Below are 20,000 nucleotides of genomic sequence, written 5' to 3' on the forward strand. Positions count from 1 at the left end.
TTACCACCATACGAAGCATCACCCCACTGGGTTCATTTTTGACAAGGGGTGAATGTGGTAGTATGTATTAGGGGTCATGTGGGACTGGAAGCCTTAATGTCATTGGCTGACAGATCCCGGGTCCTGGTTGGCCGTTGACCTCTAGCTCCGCCCTGAAGGCGGAGTATAAGAAGCCGGAGTCCTCCCCCGCAGGCCATTCTACTATCGAGCTGCGGGGGAACAGACACGCTTAATAAAGCCTCATCGACTTCACTCTATTCGTCTCACGGAGTCTTTGTGCGCTACACATGGTATGTGTAAAAAAGTCTTCCGGCGAATTGAGAATTTGCATTGATCCCAAGGATCTAAATCGCAATATTATGAGAGCGCACAATCCAATTCCCAAGCGCGAAGAGCTCACATGTGAGATGGCTCGCGCCAAGCTCTTTACCAAACTCGACGCCGCAAAAGGATCCTGGCCAATCCAGCTCGATAAATCCAGCAGGAAACTCTGCACGTTTAACATACACTTTGGAAGATAGTGTTGCAACAGGATGCCGTTTGGGATCATCTCTGCATCAGAAGTGTTCCATAATGATGGAAGGTATTGAAGGTGTTCGCGTCTATGTCGATGACATAATCATTTGGTCCACCACCCCGCAGGAGCATGTTAGTCGCCTCCAGCGCGTATTCAGACTACATGAGCATGGCCTCCGCCTCAACAGGGCCAAATGCTCTTTTGGTCAGACATAACTTAAGTTCCTCGGGGACCACATCTCCCAATTGGGTGTGCAGCTGGATGCGGACAAGGTAGCTGCCATCACAGCTATGAAAACACCAGAGGACAAGAAGGCGTTCCTCCGATTTCTGGGCATGGTCAATTTTTTAGGGAAATTCATCCCTAACCTCGCCTCTCATACCACGGCTCTCAGGAACCTGGTCAGGAAGATGACAGACTTCCAATGGCTCCCTGCCCACGAGCGCGAATGGAGGGAACTCAAGACAAAACTGACCACAGCTCCGGTCTTAGCCTTCTTTGATCCAGCAAAGGAGACCAAAATTTCGACCGATGCCAGTCAATCCGGCATTGGGGCAGTGCTCCTTCAACGTGATGAGGCCTCATCATGGGCCCCCGTTGCATATGCGTCACGTGTGATGACCCCCACGGGCAGCGCTACGCGCAGATAGAAAAGGAGTGTCTGGGCCTTCTGACCAGTGTTGTTAAGTTTCACGATTATGTCAACGGACTTCCTCAATTCACCGTCGAGACCGACCATCGCCCGCTGGTCAATATAATACAGAAAGACTTGAATGACATGACGCCTCGACTCCAGCGTATTCTTCTCAAGCTCCGGCGATACGACTTCCAGCTGGTATACACACCAGGCAAAGACCTCATCATTGCTGACGCTCTCTCCAGGGCAGTCAACACTCCATGTGACCCGGCGGGATTTGTCTGCCAGTTTGACGCCCATGTGGCATTCGTGGCATCCAATCTACCTGCCTCGGATGAACGCCTCGTCCAAATTCGCCGCGAGACGGCGGCTGACCCCTTGCTACAGCGTGTCATGCGCCACCTAACGGACGGGTGGCTCAAGGGCCAATGCCCTCAATTCTATAATGTCAGAGATGATCTGGCGGTAATAGACGGGGTTCTTCTAAAACTGGACCGCATTGTCATCCCGCATAGCATGCGCCACCTTTGGACTGTGGCAGGAAACCGGAGCACCAGGAGGAAACCCACGCAGACACGGGGAGAAAGTGTAAAGTCTACACGATCGGCCAAGGCTGAATTGAACCCAGATCACTGGTGCTGTGAGGCAGCAGTGCTAACCACTGTGTCACCGTGCCCCCACTGTGAATCATTGAAAGTGAGATCTCTCTCTTTTTTCCCACTCCACGTTGTTTTGCAGCCCAGAGGATAGTGCCTTTACTCTGGCACCAATCAGCCTTTGGGACTCTCGATCCTGGCTACAGAGAGCAGTGTCTATTCCCCTCGCTATACTATCCCCAATTACGACAACATTTCTCTTTTCTCCTTCCACTTGAATGGCTCCCTGTACCACAGTACTACTATTAATAATAATAACCTTTTATTGTCACAACTATGACGTTACTGTGAAAAGCTCCTAGTCGCCACATTCTGGCGCCTGTTCGGGTAAACTGGTATGGGAATTGAACCCACGCTGCTGGGCGTGTTCTGCATCACAAACCAGCTGTCTAGCCCACTGAGCTAAGCCAGCCCTATGGTCAGTTTGCTCATCCTCCCGACAACCTCTGCTCTCATCCACACAGGGAGCAAGAATCTTGAACCTGTTGGACAAGGGCAGGGGCTGAGGCTCCTGCAGTGCTACCTCTTGGATCTCTCTACCTGCCTCACTGGTAGTCACACCCTCCTGCCCTGTCCATCGACTGAATTAAAGGTAGTTAATCTGAGGGGTGGGGTGTGACTGCCTCTTGATACACAGCGTCCAGGTAACTCTCCTCCTCCCTGGTGTGTCAAAATGTCTGAAACTCGGGCCCCATCTCATTAACTCTGAGCCAAATTTCCTCAAGCAATCAGCATGTGCTGCAGATAGAGCCATAGACGTCTACAGCGCAGAAAAAGCTCTTCGGCCCATCAGGTCTATGCCGGTCAAAAACAACCACCTAACTATTCTAATCCCATTTTCCAGCACTTAGCCTTGTACGCCTTGGCATAGCAAGTCGGCATTTAAATTCTTCTTCAATGTTGAGAGAGTCTCTGCCTCGCCCACCCTTTCAGCCAGCGAGTTCCAGATTCTCACCACCTTCTGGGTGAAAGAGATTCTGCTCACAATCCTGCGAAAGCTCCTGCCCCTTACCTTAAATCTATGCCTCCTGGTCATTGAGCCCTCCACCAAGGGGAAAGGTTTCTTCCTGTCTACACTATCTATGCCCCTCATAATTTTATACATCTCAATCACGTCCCTCATCAGTCTCCTCTGCTCCAAGGAAAAGATGTGGTCACTGTGAACCACAATGGGATCGACCAGCTCCCACATGCTGCAGCCACAACACATCGCCTGGCCCTGCATCCCTCTTTTGTTTAATTAGATTTTCAATTTGTTTTTAATTTTATTCCTGATCTTTAGCTTTCACTCTCCTTTTCCCTTCCTTAACCTTCAATCACAAAACAAGTCAGAAAAGGTAGAAGAGAGAGATATTCACCTACTAATCACTTACCTGTGATATCACACGGGTGTGTTCACTTGATGTTGTGGGACTGCTGCTACTTATCTCCCAGCTCTCTGGCTTGGTTCTGCTCATGCCCCACTGACCTGTGGACATAATTAAAAAAACAAGACACAGCAATACCTCCCTCCCCCACTTCTCCAAACTTCCCCACTTACCTAACTCCCAAGCTCCGCTTATGCAGCTATCCTTTCCCTCTGATTTGGGTGTAGCCGCGAGTGCCCAGTGACTCACCATGTGTAGATGCCACCTCTAAGCTACACTCTAATGCTCACACAGAGTCTGTATCAGAACTGGTGGCTGCATGTTTGACATCAAGTGATGGTAATTCTTCTTTATCGGTCTCTTATTTTTTGAGGGCTCCAACTGCCTGCCCTGCTGCCTGGCCAAGTGGCAGCTCTTGTTTTGGGTTGAGTTGAGGGAAATGGGAGGGGCGGGAGAGAAGCAGTTTGGCGTTAAGTAGTGCAGGCTAGCTTTAAGTGGTGCTGACCTTGGGCCCTCTACTGAAGTAGACGGCCACTCAAACGTGCCTATAGTGCTGGGCTGAACACCACAATCATTATCATTAGCAGGCAGGACAAAGTTTGTGAGGTGTTTGCATTACTTTGAATGGGCAGAATTTAATTGCATTTGCTAATTCCTGTGCCTGATTTTGGGAGCCACCCATTCATGCCCCTGTGTCCCATGGCCTTGGAAAGGTAGTTGACAATGCTTACAGATTTATCTGTTATAACTAGTGATAAATTATGGTTTTCATCATCTCTTGTCATTAAAACACAAACCTTCCTTGTTGCCAGGCTGTTCATTATGAAGAGAAAGATTGGTGTGAGGAGCAGTACTCGGGTGGCTGCTATTCTGCATTCTTCCCACCAGGGATGTTTGTTCAGTTTGGCAGGTACGTGCCTGTGAATATTCGCTCCAGATACCTGCACCATAGCACACGGTGTTTCTTGCTCAAAGTGGAGTGCTGAATTTTGTCTCTGCTTTCTCACATACGCTACAGTGCCCGCTAATTGGGTCAATACCCTGCTTCCACCTCACTAGATTTTGGTAAATGGTATAACCTGAGTATGCTTAATTATCAGCTACAGCTGAGATGGAGCGTAAAGCTCATACTGTCAGCCCTATAACCCTTGCACCATCATCCCTTAATTTAATGTCTGATGCCTTCCATCATAATGATATAATACCTTGGGCTTATTTACTGTGCAAGACACAAGACAGCAACCACTCTTAAGGGATAGGGTAAATATGTTGTGGGCTCATTTATTAAGACTTGGTACAGTTTTACATAGGTATATATTTAAAAGCTCAATGCAAAAGTAAAACTATGGCTGGATCACATAAAACACTTCCCTTCTAGTGATGTCATGCTGATATTCTTTAATACAACGCGACCCTATCGTAAACCTTTTCTTTTTGTCTTCCCTCCTTTCTCTGCCTTTGGTTAAAATCTGTTATATATTTCCAGTTTTAATGAAAATTCATCAATCTGAAATGTTAAATTTGTTTCTGTCTCTATTGATGATGTCTGGCCTACTGCGTATTTGCAGCCTTTTTTTAATTTGTTTTGGATAAAGTGATTTTATTTGAAGGGATTAACTCACACAAGTTGATTTTAATTTTTGTGCAGAGTTCTGCGAGAGCCCTTTGGGAGAATATATTTTGCTGGGACCGAGACAGCTACCAAGTGGAGTGGATATATGGATGGAGCAGTACAGGCTGGAGAACGTGCTGCCAGAGAGGTACCACTGGAGCAAAATGTTAATTGAATCCCCCCCCCCCCCCCCCCCCGCTCCCAGGCCACACTGATTAGACCCAGGTAGATGTTGGAGTGACATACTAGATGATTATGCTGGTGACGAGAGACTGATAATCATCAACGTAAAAGGTCAAATACTGCAGATGCTGGAAATTTGAAATATAAATGGAAAATGGTGGAAAGGTCCAGGCAACATCTGTGGGGAGAGTAAATGAGATGAGGTTTCAGGTTTGTGAGGAAACGCCACAGACCTGAAACATTAGCTCTGCTTCTCTTTCGACAGATGCTATCTCACCTGCTGAGTATTTTACCATGTTCTATTCGCGGGTGTTCATATAATCATCAATGTTCTGTTAAGTAAAATGTTACGGCGGGTATTGAAGTTACGATTGGAGTTGCAACATGAAAATAGACACTTTAAAACCTTACTTTCTAAGTGCCTAGATGCACGTGGTGCTATAAGGCAACACTTGCTCCTGAACTAAAAACTGTGCAGTGTGTGTAATTGGTTGGGCGTAATTTAGGCATTTGGTGATGGCGTAACATGAGAAATGAAGTCAGTGGAATTGGAAATTGGGAAGGATGTTTAAAGAGTGGCTGATTTGTTATCTCCTATTTTACATTCTCACTCAGCATCAAAGTCAAAACTCTCTTCATTTGTCAGGTCTGTTTGATCTGTTTGATGTGTGCATGAGTAATTGTCCAATGCTGTAACCTCTGTTCTTTCTTTAGGTGATGTGTGCCATAGGAATTATTCCAGAGACAGCAATCTGGACCCTTGAGCCTGAGGTTGAGGTAAGCGGTGAACAGATTAAGTTAAAATCGTAAAGCTACCCATCAAAATGGCAACTTGAAAATTGAGTAATCAGATGGTGAATGGTGAATAATCAAACCTTGTGAGATCCATTAGTAAATTTGAAGTGACACTGGAGGATATGTTCACAAAAGCAAATATATAATGTGATCATCAGTGTTTATGAATAGAATAAAAATCAATCTGTTATATTGATACTCAGCCTGGTTAATCACTTCCACAGGACGGAATTGAAATTGATGGTGTATTGAACCAGGAAAGTAATGTTTGAATGGACCCAGGTTGAATGTGATCAATCTGCTGGAGTGCAGTATTTCATGTTTACATTTTGTGTAGATCAGGAACTTTTAACTGTTTTATATAATGGGAATAAAGGGCTATAGATCATTGTGTGGGAACTCTGTTCTCAAATCACGATCATTGAATTGGAGTTGCTGTCAGATCTGCTCAGACCAAGTAAAGCACTAGCAAGCCCTGCTCTTCTTTGCCAGATCTGCTGAGTATTCAAGGATCATCAAAGATAACTTTGGCTCCCTTCTCTACTGCAAACCATCACCTTAAACCACCCTCCCCTGCTTCCTCTAACCTCAGCTTTGACAAGTAAGTGCGAGGAGCTCATGGACATTTTTGTTATAAAGATTGATACCATCCCATTCAGCTGCCCCATACTACCCTCCCATCCATTGATCCATCTGGCCCAAATTCCCCTAAGGTTCAGACGTGCTCCAATCCTCATCTCTAGATTCTTTTTGACCTCCTCTCTTGCCTTCCCTGTACTTATCTCCATGACACCCTCCACTGGCTCCCTTTGACCCTATTGCTCTTCAGCTGCTGACCACCCAACTTATATTTGCGGTTCCCATGTTAGTGGACGTTGTTAGCTGTTTTCTCTCTCTTTGTTGCCCCCCTCTTCAACATTAAAAAAACCCAAACTAGAGCCCTCTCTCCTTGCAAACTATGACCCCCCTCCCCAATCGCCCATTTCTCTCCAATCCAAAGTCCTTGAACGTGTTGTCGCCTGCTAAATCAATGCCTATCCTGCCCACAAATCTTGATTCCCTCTAATTAGATTTCCATCCTGCCACAATACTGAAACTGCTATTAGCAAAGTCACAGATGACACTGTGGGTGGGATTTTCTGGCCATTCCTGCAGGCGGGACCTTCCGGTCCTGCCAATGCCCCCCCCCCCCCCCCCCCCCCCCCCCCCAGCGAGTTCCCTGGTGACGGGACGGGTGAGGCACACAAAACGCCATAGACATCAGTGGGACCGGAAGATCTTGCCAGCAGCCAATGACGAGCTCCCTCCCCTGCCGGAAAACATGCCTTGGAAAGTGTTGCTCTGTGACTGTGACCATGGTAAACAAATCCTCTCTCATCCTTCCCAATCTGTCTGCAACCTTCAACAGCATTCAAACAATGCCCTATATACATGTTATTATTGCTGTTGACTCCTTTTGCTTCTCCAAGGTGAACTGATTTTGAATGCTGGGTCTGGAAATGGATTCAGATCATCACAGCTATACCTCTGGAATTTGAATGATAAACAGTCCCTTGATTTGAAAAAGATTTAGTGGCCCCAGCATCCCTAGAAGGGGGCAAAGGTCAAAGAAACATGGCACTGTTATACACATACTCCAACCTATTTCAACTCTAGTTCGGGAGTGAAACCTCACTGAATTTGCTGCTTAGCATTGGCCATGTGGCTACACAATTTGTTTTTTATTCATTCATTGTCCATCCCTAATTGCCCTTGAGAGGGTGGTGGTGACCTGCTGCAGTCCATGCGGTGTAGGTACACCCACTCTGCTGTTAGGGAGGGAGTTCCAGGATTTTGATCTAGTGACAGTGAAGGAACGGTGATATATTTCCGAGTCCGGATGGTGAGCGACTTGGCGGAGAACTTTAAAAAAATATATTTTATTGGTTTTTGCATTTATTTGTAACAACATTGCAAGGGACAAAAAGGAAAAAGAGAAAAAATAAACAGGTATGAATACATAGGAAACATATATACATATAGGAGGCTTATTAACATTGGGCTCTCAGTAATCAGTTACCACAACCATACTGTTTAACTATCTACATGTTGTCCCATGGTATTAAAACATACCAGGGTCGTGTTTGAGGCGACCAATGTTGATGTTTGCTGTGGCTGTACCCATGGTTTTTTCTTCCTCTTGGTACCCTTTGGTTCCTCTGCCCTTCTTCCCCTGTACTCTGGGTGGTGTCGCCACTCCACCTTTTCCTACCCCCTTCCTCTTTTCTTCCTCTTTTGTCTGTTTCGTGCCCCCCTCCCTGCTCTCCCCCCTCCTTCCTGCTCCCCATTCCCCTCCCTTATCCCTGATGTGGAGATGTCGGTGTTGGATTGGGGTGGGCACAGTAAGAAGTCTTAAAATGGCAGATTAAAATCCCAACAGGTTTGTTTGGAGTCACTAGCTTTCAGAGCGCAGCTCCTTCATCAGGTGAGTGAAGAGGTGGGTTCCACAAACTCATAAATGGACAAAGTCAATGATGTAAGATGATACTTTGAATGCGAGTCTTTGCCGGTAATTAAGTCTTTACAGGTGCAGACAGAGTGACTGCAGAGATTGATAATCACAGATTAAAGAGGTGTGAATTGTCTCACACCAGGACATTTGGTAGGATTTCGCAAGCCCAGGCCAGATGGTGGGGGTGAATGTAATGAGCCATGAGTCTAAGGTTCCAATTGAGGCCATACTCATGCGTGCAGAACTTGGCTATCAGTTTCTGCTCGGCGATTCTGCGTTGTCATGCATCCTGAAGGATGTCTTGGAGAACGCTTACCTGAAGATCAGAGGCTGAATGACTTGACTGCTGAAGTGTTCCCCGACTGGAAGGGAACATTCCTACCTGGTGATTGTCGCACGATGTCCGTTCATCCATTGTTGCAGCATCTGCATGGTCTCGCCAATGTACCACATCGGGACATCCTTTCCTGCAGCATATGAGGTAGACAACGTTGGCCGAGTCGCACGAGTTTGTACCACGTACCTGGTGGGTGGTGTTCTCACGTGTAATGGTGGTATCCATGTCGACGATCTGGCACGTCTTGCAGAAGTTGCCATGGCAGGGTTGTGTGGTGTCCTGTTCAAAAAGGCCATCAGCTGCCCACTCCCTGTGCTGCATGTGTCCGACTGCCTAACACTCTGCCCCCCCCCCCCCAGGAGAAGGCGTGCACAATCGCAGGCAGAGAGAGAAGACTGGAATGAGCCCGCTAGACCCACAGCCCCTTACCATCACAGAGCGTTGGCACTGGTCCTCGTCGGTGGGCCCAAGTTGAGAGCAGTCGCTGAAGTGGAGGTCAATTGGGGAACCAAGTGAGCCCCCACTGAGTTGCGGTGTCCTTATGGCACGCATGGCACATTCCTCATACCACCCCCACATCACCCACCACCCCAACCCTCCATCTCTCCAACATCACCCTACCTCCTCCACACCACCCCGAACATAGCACCCCATCTCCTCACACCATGCGTGCACCACCACCCACCATTCCAACCTGTGATCCAACAATATGGCATGTCATATGTCCTTTTGGTGTGCCCCGCCCCAGCCACAAGCACAGGACATGACCAGCGAGGAGGCAGCACCAGACAGCGGCGCAAGCCCCTAAGCCTGCGACACCCTGGAGCAGCAGTCCGGGGACAACACTGAGATTTTGTCACAGCTGTCTCCAACACCCTCCACCATCCCAGAGATACTCACCTCAGCTGGGCATGTTAGTGAAGAGGCTCCTGGGGCACTAACTAGTGCACACCACACACGTGCCGCGGTACATCGGGTGGAGGTTATAACACGCGAGGGAGCGGACAATCGGAGGCCGGGCCGATCCCAGGGACCAGCTGCCGTCCAACAGATCTCGGGCATCTGGACAGGGCATCCCATCAATGCTGAAGATGCATACACAGAGCTAGGGACTACATGATGGGTTGTCAGAAACCATCCAGCAGCTGCAAGCGCGTTTGGAGGAGGAGCAGGAAGTGGTGCCAACCATGCATGCCACCCAGGCCAACAACGCACGGGTGGAATCCGCGGTGGAGGCCTTGGATATGAAGGTATCGGCCATGGGTCAGGATATCCAAGGCCTGGGACATTCTGTGGGCGATGGCTGAGGCACTGGACAGGGCCACATGGACATTACTGCGGCACTCCAGAACTTGGCCCAGTCTCAATAGGTCATGGTTGCGGGCGTCGACAGCATTGACAGGGCACTGGCTGACCTGAGCCAGTCACAAAGGGACCTTGCACAGTCGCAGAGGGACCTGGCACAGTCGCAGAGGAAGTCCCAGTCCCTAAGCTCCATGGCTGCGAGCATTGAGACACTGGTCGAGACGGGAGCGGCCTCCAGGACTGGGAGCGGCAGGTGGAGGGGGAGGCCCCGGAGCTCACTCCGGATGCACCCCCGTCTGATCGATTATCCTGGGGACCTTCGGGCACCCCGTGAGAAGAGGAGGTGATGGGGCCCATGCCGGTGACCCTCCGTAGGGAAAGTGTCAGAACACCATCGCGCCTCTGACTCCCTCCTCCAGTCCATGGCTCATCCGATGGGTGGTGGGAAAAACAGGGTGGCAATATGCCACCTGGGACGCCCGAGAGATTGCCGGCACTGTCCAAGCCCGACCGCTCCAGAGGACAGCCGCCAAAGGGGATCATGGTCACAGGATGGGAATCCCAGCAGGCCATTTCCAACCCTGATGTACCGCCTGCAGATCCACCTAGACATAGCATTGGGGCCTGTAAGGCCAGAAAGTTAGACAGCAGTTAACTTGTCACAGGTGCAACACACAGGATAGTGTTAGGGACTAGGGAACAAACCTATAGATACATGTTCACAATAAACACCTGTTCACAAATATTTCAACCTGTCTCGGTGCTCTGTCAGAAGGATGTGAGTGATGGACTGTGCTGGCTGCAGAGGGGGCACTGGGGGAGTGTGGGATGGGCAGCCATTAGAGGGAGGCACAGGCCACGGCCCCCAGGTTAGCCACCATACCCCATCCCTCTACACACCAGTCCACCCCACCCCCATCACCTCATCCCCACCTCTGCCACTCTAAGGGTTCAGTGGACTGTGTGATGGAATGGCCAGCTCGCAAGCAGGGACCACCCAGGTGGATGGTGGAAAGTGTTACCGTGGGCAGGAATCAGACGTTGTCAAATGAGGCAGAGCACCAGAGGTCATCGCATAGCGGGTCCTGTTCATCCTCCATATTATGGATCAAACCCATTGTTGCTGCCAACCCAGGGTCCGCATCCCATAGTGAGGCAGGTAGAAATCACAGAGGGGGGGGGGGGGGGGGGGGGGGGTGTTGCAGCAGTTGGGGGCGGCGTTCAGGGAGGTTGGCCATGGGAGGGGCTGGTTGGCGAGTGGGGGTGTGGGATGGGATGTTTGTGCTGTCGACGGCCAGGCCCCCTAGTCGTTGAACCTGGAGACAAGAGCGTCCCTGTGCACCAGGGCTGATGCACACATTGTGTGGCCTCCTGTCCCTGCCCATGCTGCCGCTGCCCCACATCCTCCTTGTCGGGTGAGGCCTGGCATCATCCCCCTCCTCCAGCAAGTCAACCCTCTGCTGCGCGATGTTGTGGAGGATGCAGCAGGCCACCATAATATGGGAGACTCTTCTGGCGCTGTACCGGAGGGCCCTCCAGGGCGATCCAGGCACCTGAACCGCATCTTCGGGATGCCGATGAATGCTCGATCACGGCTCTGGCCGCGGCATGGGCATCGTTGTAGCTGATCTCTACGGCAGTCTGTGGCCTACGGATAGACGTCATCAGCCACGACTGCAGCGAATAACCCGTGTCGCCCAGTTGGTCACACACCAACTGCACGCTCATGGTTTGTGAAGACCACCCCCTCATGCGCTGGTTCCCCTCTGCTCAGCCAGGCTCTTCGATGGCATGACCGATCTAGCAGGTCCTCGAATAACATGTGCTGCGGGTACACACGAGGCCTAATGCGGCGGCTCCTTCCCACATCCTCCTTGGCCTGTTGGGCAGCCTGCTCTGCATCCTCACTGACTGGCTCCTGTTTCCATGGGGTATATTCCACTGCTGCAGGGCCCTTCCCGAGCAGCTCCTGCTGGTACAGCCTCAGCGCATCCCCAGAGCTGTGGCGGCTAGGCAGCAGGCAACCATTCCTGGTTGGATTCTAAAATCCATTGTCTGCAGGGAGTGATTGGCAGAAAAGTTAGCATTGTGTGTACCCATGTGCCGAGCCACCTGGACTACATGGTGGCCCAGCTTGCATTTCAGCCCCTGCCCCACATCTCCCTCCTCCACCATTCTCACACCCACCCCTGGCTGTTTCCCTGGCACTTTGTCCTCCGCACCGTACCCCTGGCCCCGTCGGCGTCCAGCAACGCGTTGGTCTCCGACCCCGGCAAATGTCCCTGTCGGCAGGGGTACTGGTGGCTGGCACCACCCATGCCAGAGGTATGCTCTGCAGCCCAGCATCCTACTGTAGCGGCTACCATGGGCATTGCCCTTGGGTAGGTCATGTGGGTCGGTTGTGGGTGGGGGGGTTTAGTGGGGTGGAGGGAGGGGTTGGGGATGGAGGGGGTGGTTTGGGTTGGGTTGTTCTATGCATCCACGGACTACAGTGGGCAGTCAGTGGGGTGCGCGGCAGGATGGCTGATTATTTGGTCATTTATTGCTGTGAGATGCGAATAAGAAACCTTCAGACTTAAAGCAAATTCAGAAAGGTTGTATTCACAAAACGGAGAGTAAACAGATGGAAGTACGAATTGGAGAGTTATGGCCCTATGGTCACAGTTTAGGATCTTACTGAATTTACTCAAATTTACTGAAAAGATAAGTTACTACTGGTTGTATTGTGCCTTGGGAGGCCCTGTAAATGTGAAAGCACTATATAAATTCAAGCTCTTTCTGTTTTATTTGAGTGCTTTACAAGGTCCTTGGGAGTCATTGGCATTTGTTGAAATAAATTTATCTACAATCTTGGCGTACCAGCTCGGAGCCACAACTGTGGAGTGGCGATGGCCATAGTGGCAGTGGTAAGGTCACTGGATGCCCAAACTAATGATCTGGGGACAACGGTTCAAATCCTACCATGGCAGCAGTTTGAATTTAAATTCAATTAATAAATCTGGAATTAAAAAACTAGTCTCAGTGATGATGACCATGAAAACATCATCAACTGTCATAAAAACCCACTTGGTCCATTAGTGTCCTTTAGGGGAGGAAATTTGCCATCCTTACCTAGACAGTCTGATATAGTCATATACACTGAATCATACCTTACAGATAATGGGCTGGATTCCGCATCGGCAGGCTCCTCGTTTCGCCGGCAGCACACTCACGCCCGCGGATTTCCCGACAGTGTGGGGGTGTCCACAATGAGAATCCCCATTGGCCGGCTGCCAGGGCAGAGGATCCCTCTGCCAGCGGGGGGTGCCTCACCAGAAAACGGGTGCGGTGGGACGGAGAATCCCGCCCAATATCTGAGACACCACCACCATCATCCTTGGGCATGTCCAGTCCTACTGGCAGGACAGACCCACCAGAGGTGGCAGCACAATGGTATACAGTTGGGAGGGAGTTGCCCTGGGAGTCCTTGACATTGAATCCGAAACTCATCCAGGTCAAATGTAGGCAGGTATATTTCCTGCTGAATACCACCTACCAAGCCCCCTCAGCTGATGAATCAGTACTCCTCCATGTTGAAGCATTTGCAACCACCTTCAGTCAGAAGTGCCAAGTGGATGGTCCATCTTGGCCTCCTCCAGACGTCCCCAGCAAGACAGTGCTAGTCTACAAACAATTTGATTCACCCCACGCGATATCAAGAAACTGCTGAAAGTACAGGAGACTGTAAAGGCGATGGCCCCTGATAACATCCCAGCAGTAGTACTGAAGGTGTGTGCTGCAGTACAGCTACAAAATTGGCATCTACTTGGTAAATTGGAAAATTACCCAGGTATGACCTGTTCACAAATAGCAGGACAAATTCAACCCAGCCAATTACTGCCTCATCAGTCTACTCTCGGTCATCAGCAAAATGATAGAAGGGGTTGTCAATAGAGCTATCAAGCAACACTATCTTAATAATAGGTTGCTCGCTGATTCTCAACTTGGATTCCCCTAAGCCCTGACCTCTGTACAGCGTTGGTCCAAACATGGACAAAAGAGCCAAACATAAGAGGTGAGATGTGAGTGACTGCCCTTGACATCAAGTTAGCATTTGACTGACCGTGGCATCATGGAGCCCGAGCTCCTCTCCACTGGTTGGAGTCATACCTAGCACAAAGGAAGATGGTTGTGCTTGTTGTAAATCAATCTCAGGTCATTGCTGGAGGTGTTCCTCAGGAGAATATCATAGGCTCAACCATCTTCAAATGCTTCGCCACTGACCTTTTCACAATATAAAGTCTAAATCGGGAACGTTTGCTTTTGATTGCATAATGTTCAGCACCTCCTCAGATACTGAAGCCATCCGTGTCCCATATGCAACAAGACATCTAGGCTTGGGCTAATATGTGCAAATAACATGTGCGACGCTCAAGTGCCAGTCAATGACTACCTCCAATGAGAGAGAATCTAATCATATCCCTGATGTGTTGGGTACTCTGGATCTGTGGAGACTGCGTTTACCTTAGCAGTAACATAGACAGGCTACCAACACTTGTAATAGTACAACTCTATTTTATTTAACTAAGAGCTGTTAAACATACTTGCACTGTGGGTCGACACTATGTTAGATTGACTGAAGACCTGTGGCCAAACCTGACCAGCCTATACTGCTAGCACATGGCGGATGTTTGTGCTACTGACTGTGGGCTCTGTCTGTCTCAGAGGCTGCATCCCGAATGAGCGGGAAAACTAGTGCCCTCTGTCTTTATAGTGACCGTGCCCTAACTGGTGATTGGCTGCTGTGTTATGTGTGTTGATTGGTCTTGCAGTGCGTCAGTCAGTGTGTGTCTCTGCACCATCATATACTGATGTGTATATTATGACAATCCCCTTGACATTCAAAGGCATTACTATCACTAAATTCCCACCATCAACATCCTGGGTATTACGATTGTCCAGAAACTGAACTGGACCAACCATATAAACCATGTAAATTCTGTGGCTCCAAGAGCAGTTTATAGGCTGGGAATTCTGCAGCGAGTAACTCACTTCATGATTCCCCAATGTCTGTCCACCATTTACAAGTCTCAAGTCAGGAGGTTGATGGAATACTCTCTTGGCTCGATGACTGTGGGCTGAAATATCCGGTCCCCCCGCCGAGTGTTTCTTGGTGGCAGGAGGCGGCGCGCTGTTCGCTGGCGGTGGCGGTGGGATTCTCTGTTCCCGCCACTGTCAATGGAATTCCCCATTGAAGACACCTACATTCGGCTAGGAATGCCGTGAGTGGGAGTGCGCTGCCAACGGGACCAGAGAATGCCCGCCCAGCGAACGGCCAGACAATTCTGGCCTGAAGCTCCTAAAACACTCGATGACACCATCCAGGACAAAGCAGCCTGCTTTGATTGGTGTCTGTTATGGCCCAGGGTTTAGAGAACCCCAAAGTGTATCATGGAGTTCACCTGACCCACAACTTTTAATAGATTGTGGTATGGGGAGCACACGGCCCACTCTACAGGTGCGGTACAGCAGAAATGGAAAAGTATTTTTTAAAAGCAAAACAATGTTTATTCTATGAACTCAAGTTAACCTTTTTAAAACATACAGTGAACATCTTAGCAACCATCAATTCAAATACAACCCTCAAAGAATACAACACTAAGTAATCCTTAATAAATTCCCAAACAACATCCAGAAGACAAAAGAAACACCTTTTAACAGAAGCACATTAGGTTTACATTCACTACTGAGAACATTTATAATTCTGAATTCACCAAATGATCAAGAGATAGTCTTTTCATGGCAGAGAGATCAACAGTAGACCTGCTCTGTCTGGCTTCAGCTCCAACACTGAAATCAAAACTAAAACACACCCTGCAGCAAACAGCCTAAAACAAAAGTAAAAATCTGACAGATAGCCTAGCTCCACCCACACTCTGACATCACTGATACACACCCATTTCTTAAAGGTACATTTCTTAAATACCCATTTCTTAAAGGTACTCTCACATGACACATCCCACATTCACATTAAACATTCACTCCCTCCACTACCAATGCACAGTAGGAGCAGTGCCACCTACAAGATGCATTGCAGCAACTCATCAAGACTCCTTCAACAGCACCTTCCAAAACCATGACCGTCACCACCCAGAATGGCAAAGGTAGCAGATATATGGGGATATCACCATCTACAAGTCCCCTCCATTCACTTTTATGACTCAGAACTATTTTGCCATCCCTTCTTTATCACTGGATAAAAGTGCTGGAACTGCATTCCTAACAGCCCTGTGGGTGTACCTGCACCACAAAGACTACAGTGGCTCAAGAAGGCAGCTCACCACCACCTTCTCAAGGGCGATTAGGGATGGGCAATAAATGCTGGTCTCGCCAACGACACCCACATCCTGAAAGAATACATTTTAAAAAAGGATAGAGATATACTTCTTAAAATAAAAACCGTGAATGACATGCAAGAACAGTACATTGTATTGCTGGACAGGAAATACTAACGTTTACTCTTTACCCCTACTCAGGAATTTCCAGGTCGACCAATCATCACGACATTCTGGGAGCGGCACCTGCCCTCTGTGCCGGTATTTCTGATGGTGCTCAGCTTTTCCACTTGTATGGCAGTTGCTAGTGTGGTCGTGTCCAGGAACGTCTGTCTGCCCAGGGCTTGAGGACTCGCTTTGTTGCTTTGCAGTGGATGGAAATCTGTTGTTGCAAAGATCATCTGTTAAAAGCATCGGAGCTCTTGGAGTTTACTAAATCCCTTAATTTGTTTTATTCTCAACACAGTCTTGAAGATCTCGACTGTAATGAATCGTCCCAAAGATAAGAAAAATATCAGGCAGTAATGTTCAGGAGCTCCCTTACTGAGACTGAACAGCTTGGTACAGTTTAAGGTGTACGGGGTAAAAGGGCGAGAGGCTGGGTGAAAGAATCACCCACATCGCAGATCTTGTGTCCCCCCCCCGCTCCTCGCCAAAAAAGACAAGCCCAAGAATTGCTGGCCCAAGAAATTTAAAACCAACAGTTTTCAAACAAAAAGCCAGGTGGGCTCACAATAGTGAAGGTATCTGTCCATGCCCACTTCAAGCTTTTGTCGGTGGTTGCTCTTTTGAAAAATACATACATTTTGATGTGATAACCATTTCCTAGCTAAAAGCTTGTTCATGTTTCAAAAGAAATTTGTAACGTACTGTGTGTATTGTACCACTGCTGAGATCTTCAAATAAAAGTATTATTGCAATCCATTTTGTGCCTTGTTTCAATGATTCACCATAGCTCTACTCACTGTAACCTGTTCTTGGATTCACAGAATCGTACAATAGTTACATTACAGAAGGAGGCCATTCGGCCCGTCATGTCTGTGTTGGCTCTCGGAAGGAACAATTCATCTAGTGCCACACCTCTGCTTGTTCCCCATAGCCTTGCAAATCTTTCCTTTTCAGATAATGATCCGAATCTGCTTTGAAAGCTTCCATTGCCTCCACCACTCTCTTCGTGTCCCATTCCTTCCTTTGCAAATTACCTTAAATTTGTGCTCTCTGATTTATTTTTTAAAATTATTTCATGGGATGTGGGCGTAGCCAGTTGGACTAGCATTTATTGCCCATCCCTAATTGCCCTTGAACTATGTGGCTCTTCAGAGTCAAGCAAATTGCTGTGGGTCTGAGGTCACATATAGGCCAGACCAGTAAGGACAGCAGATTTCCTTCCCTAAAGGGCATTTGGGTTTTTACAACCATCAGCAATGGTTTCATGGTAATCATTAGACATTTAATTCCAGATTTTTAATGTATTTGAATTTCACCATCCGCCCTGGCAGGTATCGAACCATGATCCCCAGAGCACTACCCAAGGTCCCTTCTGATCATTTTCCCAGTGGGAACAGTTTCTCCCTATCTACTCTGTCCAGACCACTCATGATTTTGAATTCCTCTACCAAATCTCTTCTCAACCTTCTCTTCTCCACGGAGAATAGTCCCAACTTCTCCAATTTATCTATTAAACTGAAGTTCCTCATTCATGAAATTATTCTTGTGCGTCTTTGCTGCACCCTCTATAGGGCCTTCACATCCTTCCTAAAGTGTGGATAGAATGCTTCAGTTGAAGTGTCTTATACAAGTCTAACATATCTTCCTTTGAGATTTAGTATTCTCTGCCCCTAATCATAAAGCCTCGATGTCCCAAGCTTTAGTAAACGCTCTCTCAACCTGTCCTGCCCCCTTCAATGATTTATGTACATATATCCCCAGTTCCATCTGCTCCTGCACCCCCTTTAGAATTACATCTTTGATTTTATGTTGTCTCGCTGCGTTCTTTCTATCAAATTGAATCACTTCTCACTTTTCTGCATTGAACTTTATCTGCTACTTATCCACCCATTCGACCAACCTTTCCATGTCCTTTTGAAATTCTGCATTCTTCTCCACAATAATTCCAAATTTCATTTCATCCACAAACTTTGAAAATGCGCTCTGAACACCAAGGCCAAGGTCATTCATTGTGAACCCCATCACTGTGAACCATGCGTGTGGTTAATGATGCTCTCTCTGTATCTTGTCCGGAAAAGCTGTCCCACAATCGGCGAGAGATTGCCCAGACTGGCGGTGGCATGCCGGGCATAAGAATCCTCCCCACCTTTGAGGAACGGGCCCTGGAGGTGACTGATGTGGCCGTGGACAGAGCGGTTACCCACGTGGAGGCTGACCGATGCTGCAGAGGTGAAGACCCACCGGCCTCACCCGAAGGACCTGTCAAACGTGAGTTGTTATTGCCTTACTGACTGACCCATGCCTCCCACTGCCCACATGTCCATTCTCCCACAGGTCCTCCAGCCGACAGGGCCGGCCCATCCCGGGTGGCCCCTTCTCCAGCCTCCCAGGAGACCACCTCGGAGAAGAGCTCCAGGCACAGCTGTCATCCCCATCCTCTACCAGCGCAGATACATACCCTGGTGGAAAATATTAGTGGTCAGGCTTCTGGGGCACAATCCGGTGAGCACCACACAGCTGCTGATGGTGGAGGCAGCAAACCCCAAGCGAGACAGCAGTCGGAGGTCTGCTGGAAGCCAGTATCCAGCTGGGTCCCAGTACGATGCTGAGTCTGTGGAACAGGGTTACCCAGAGCTGATGTCAGCGGCACTCCAGCAGGTCCATAGCCACTTGGAGGGGTCCCAGAGGCTACAGGCCAGGAGATGTCGCCGGCAATGCGTGGCACCGAGGCCAACACTGCTGGGGTGCCGACTGCAGTGGAGAGCCTGGTGCACGATGTCGGCATCATTAGTGAAGGTGTCCAAGGCGTCATGCAATGGGTGACAGCCATGACTGAGGGTCTCGTAGTATGTCTGCCTCACTGGGGGTGTCACCCAGTACCAGGCTGACCTTGATGAGGTTCTGTGCGGCATGTCCCACTCTCAGATGGGCATGACTGAGGTGCTGCGAAGCTTGTCCCAGTCGCAGGTGGGCATTGCCGAGGCGCTGCAGAGCATGGCCCAGTCACTGAGGAACATCGCCGAGGGTGCAGACTATGGGAAACCGCCAGGGCTAGCAGAGCCAGATGATGCAGGGGCAGCAGGGGCTCGAACCAACTGTATCCCCATCGTAAGTTGAAACCCAGAGTCCTATGGGCACGACCAAGAGTCGGGTGCGCCGAGTGCCAAGCAGGACCCGTCCCATGGAATGGGAATGGTGGCCACCAGCTCCCCTGCATTCCACCCCTCTGATGAGGCAGTGTCTCACAGCCAGCACATGAAACAGGGTATCAGGCTGTGCATGTGCCGCCGTGTGGCCCCAGAGCCCCCAGAGGATGCCTGCCAGGGGCATCAACGGCCACGGGACGAGGTAAGCAGCTGGCTGCCTCCACCTCAGCTGTGCATCTTGGGGACACCATCGGGAGAGTGGGGCATTGTCAAACACAATAAACACATTTGTGCACAAACAGTATGACACTTTTGTCACCTTCTTTCGCTATGTGGGCCACCCCCGAACCCTTGGTCCATCTCTCCAGGCATCTCCCCTCCCCGTGGCACTTACCCACCCTCCAACTGTGGACATGTCCCCGCAGCTGTGTCCCATCCCCTGGGTGTTCAGATGTCGACTGCTGCGTCTGTG

The 20,000-nt window shown here is 49.2% G+C and overlaps 1 protein-coding gene across 2 annotated transcripts in view; it reads left to right on the forward strand.

Annotated features, from left to right (window-relative positions):
• The window catches only part of LOC140421010 (amine oxidase [flavin-containing]-like), a 131,122-nt gene extending 113,991 nt beyond the window's left edge, over window positions 1-17,131 (forward strand). For both annotated transcript variants that reach the window (XM_072505280.1, XM_072505281.1), the window contains 4 exons: window positions 3,990-4,087; window positions 4,826-4,937; window positions 5,687-5,749; window positions 16,416-17,131. In XM_072505280.1, the coding sequence (XP_072361381.1) occupies window positions 3,990-4,087; window positions 4,826-4,937; window positions 5,687-5,749; window positions 16,416-16,562 (420 nt within the window). In that variant the 3' untranslated portion in view covers window positions 16,563-17,131. The remainder of the gene's footprint in view (window positions 1-3,989; window positions 4,088-4,825; window positions 4,938-5,686; window positions 5,750-16,415) is intronic.
• The last annotated feature ends 2,869 nt before the right edge of the window (window positions 17,132-20,000 follow it).

The sequence above is a fragment of the Scyliorhinus torazame genome, chromosome 5 (genome assembly GCF_047496885.1).
Source record: "Scyliorhinus torazame isolate Kashiwa2021f chromosome 5, sScyTor2.1, whole genome shotgun sequence".
Taxonomy (NCBI): Eukaryota; Metazoa; Chordata; class Chondrichthyes; order Carcharhiniformes; family Scyliorhinidae; genus Scyliorhinus; species Scyliorhinus torazame.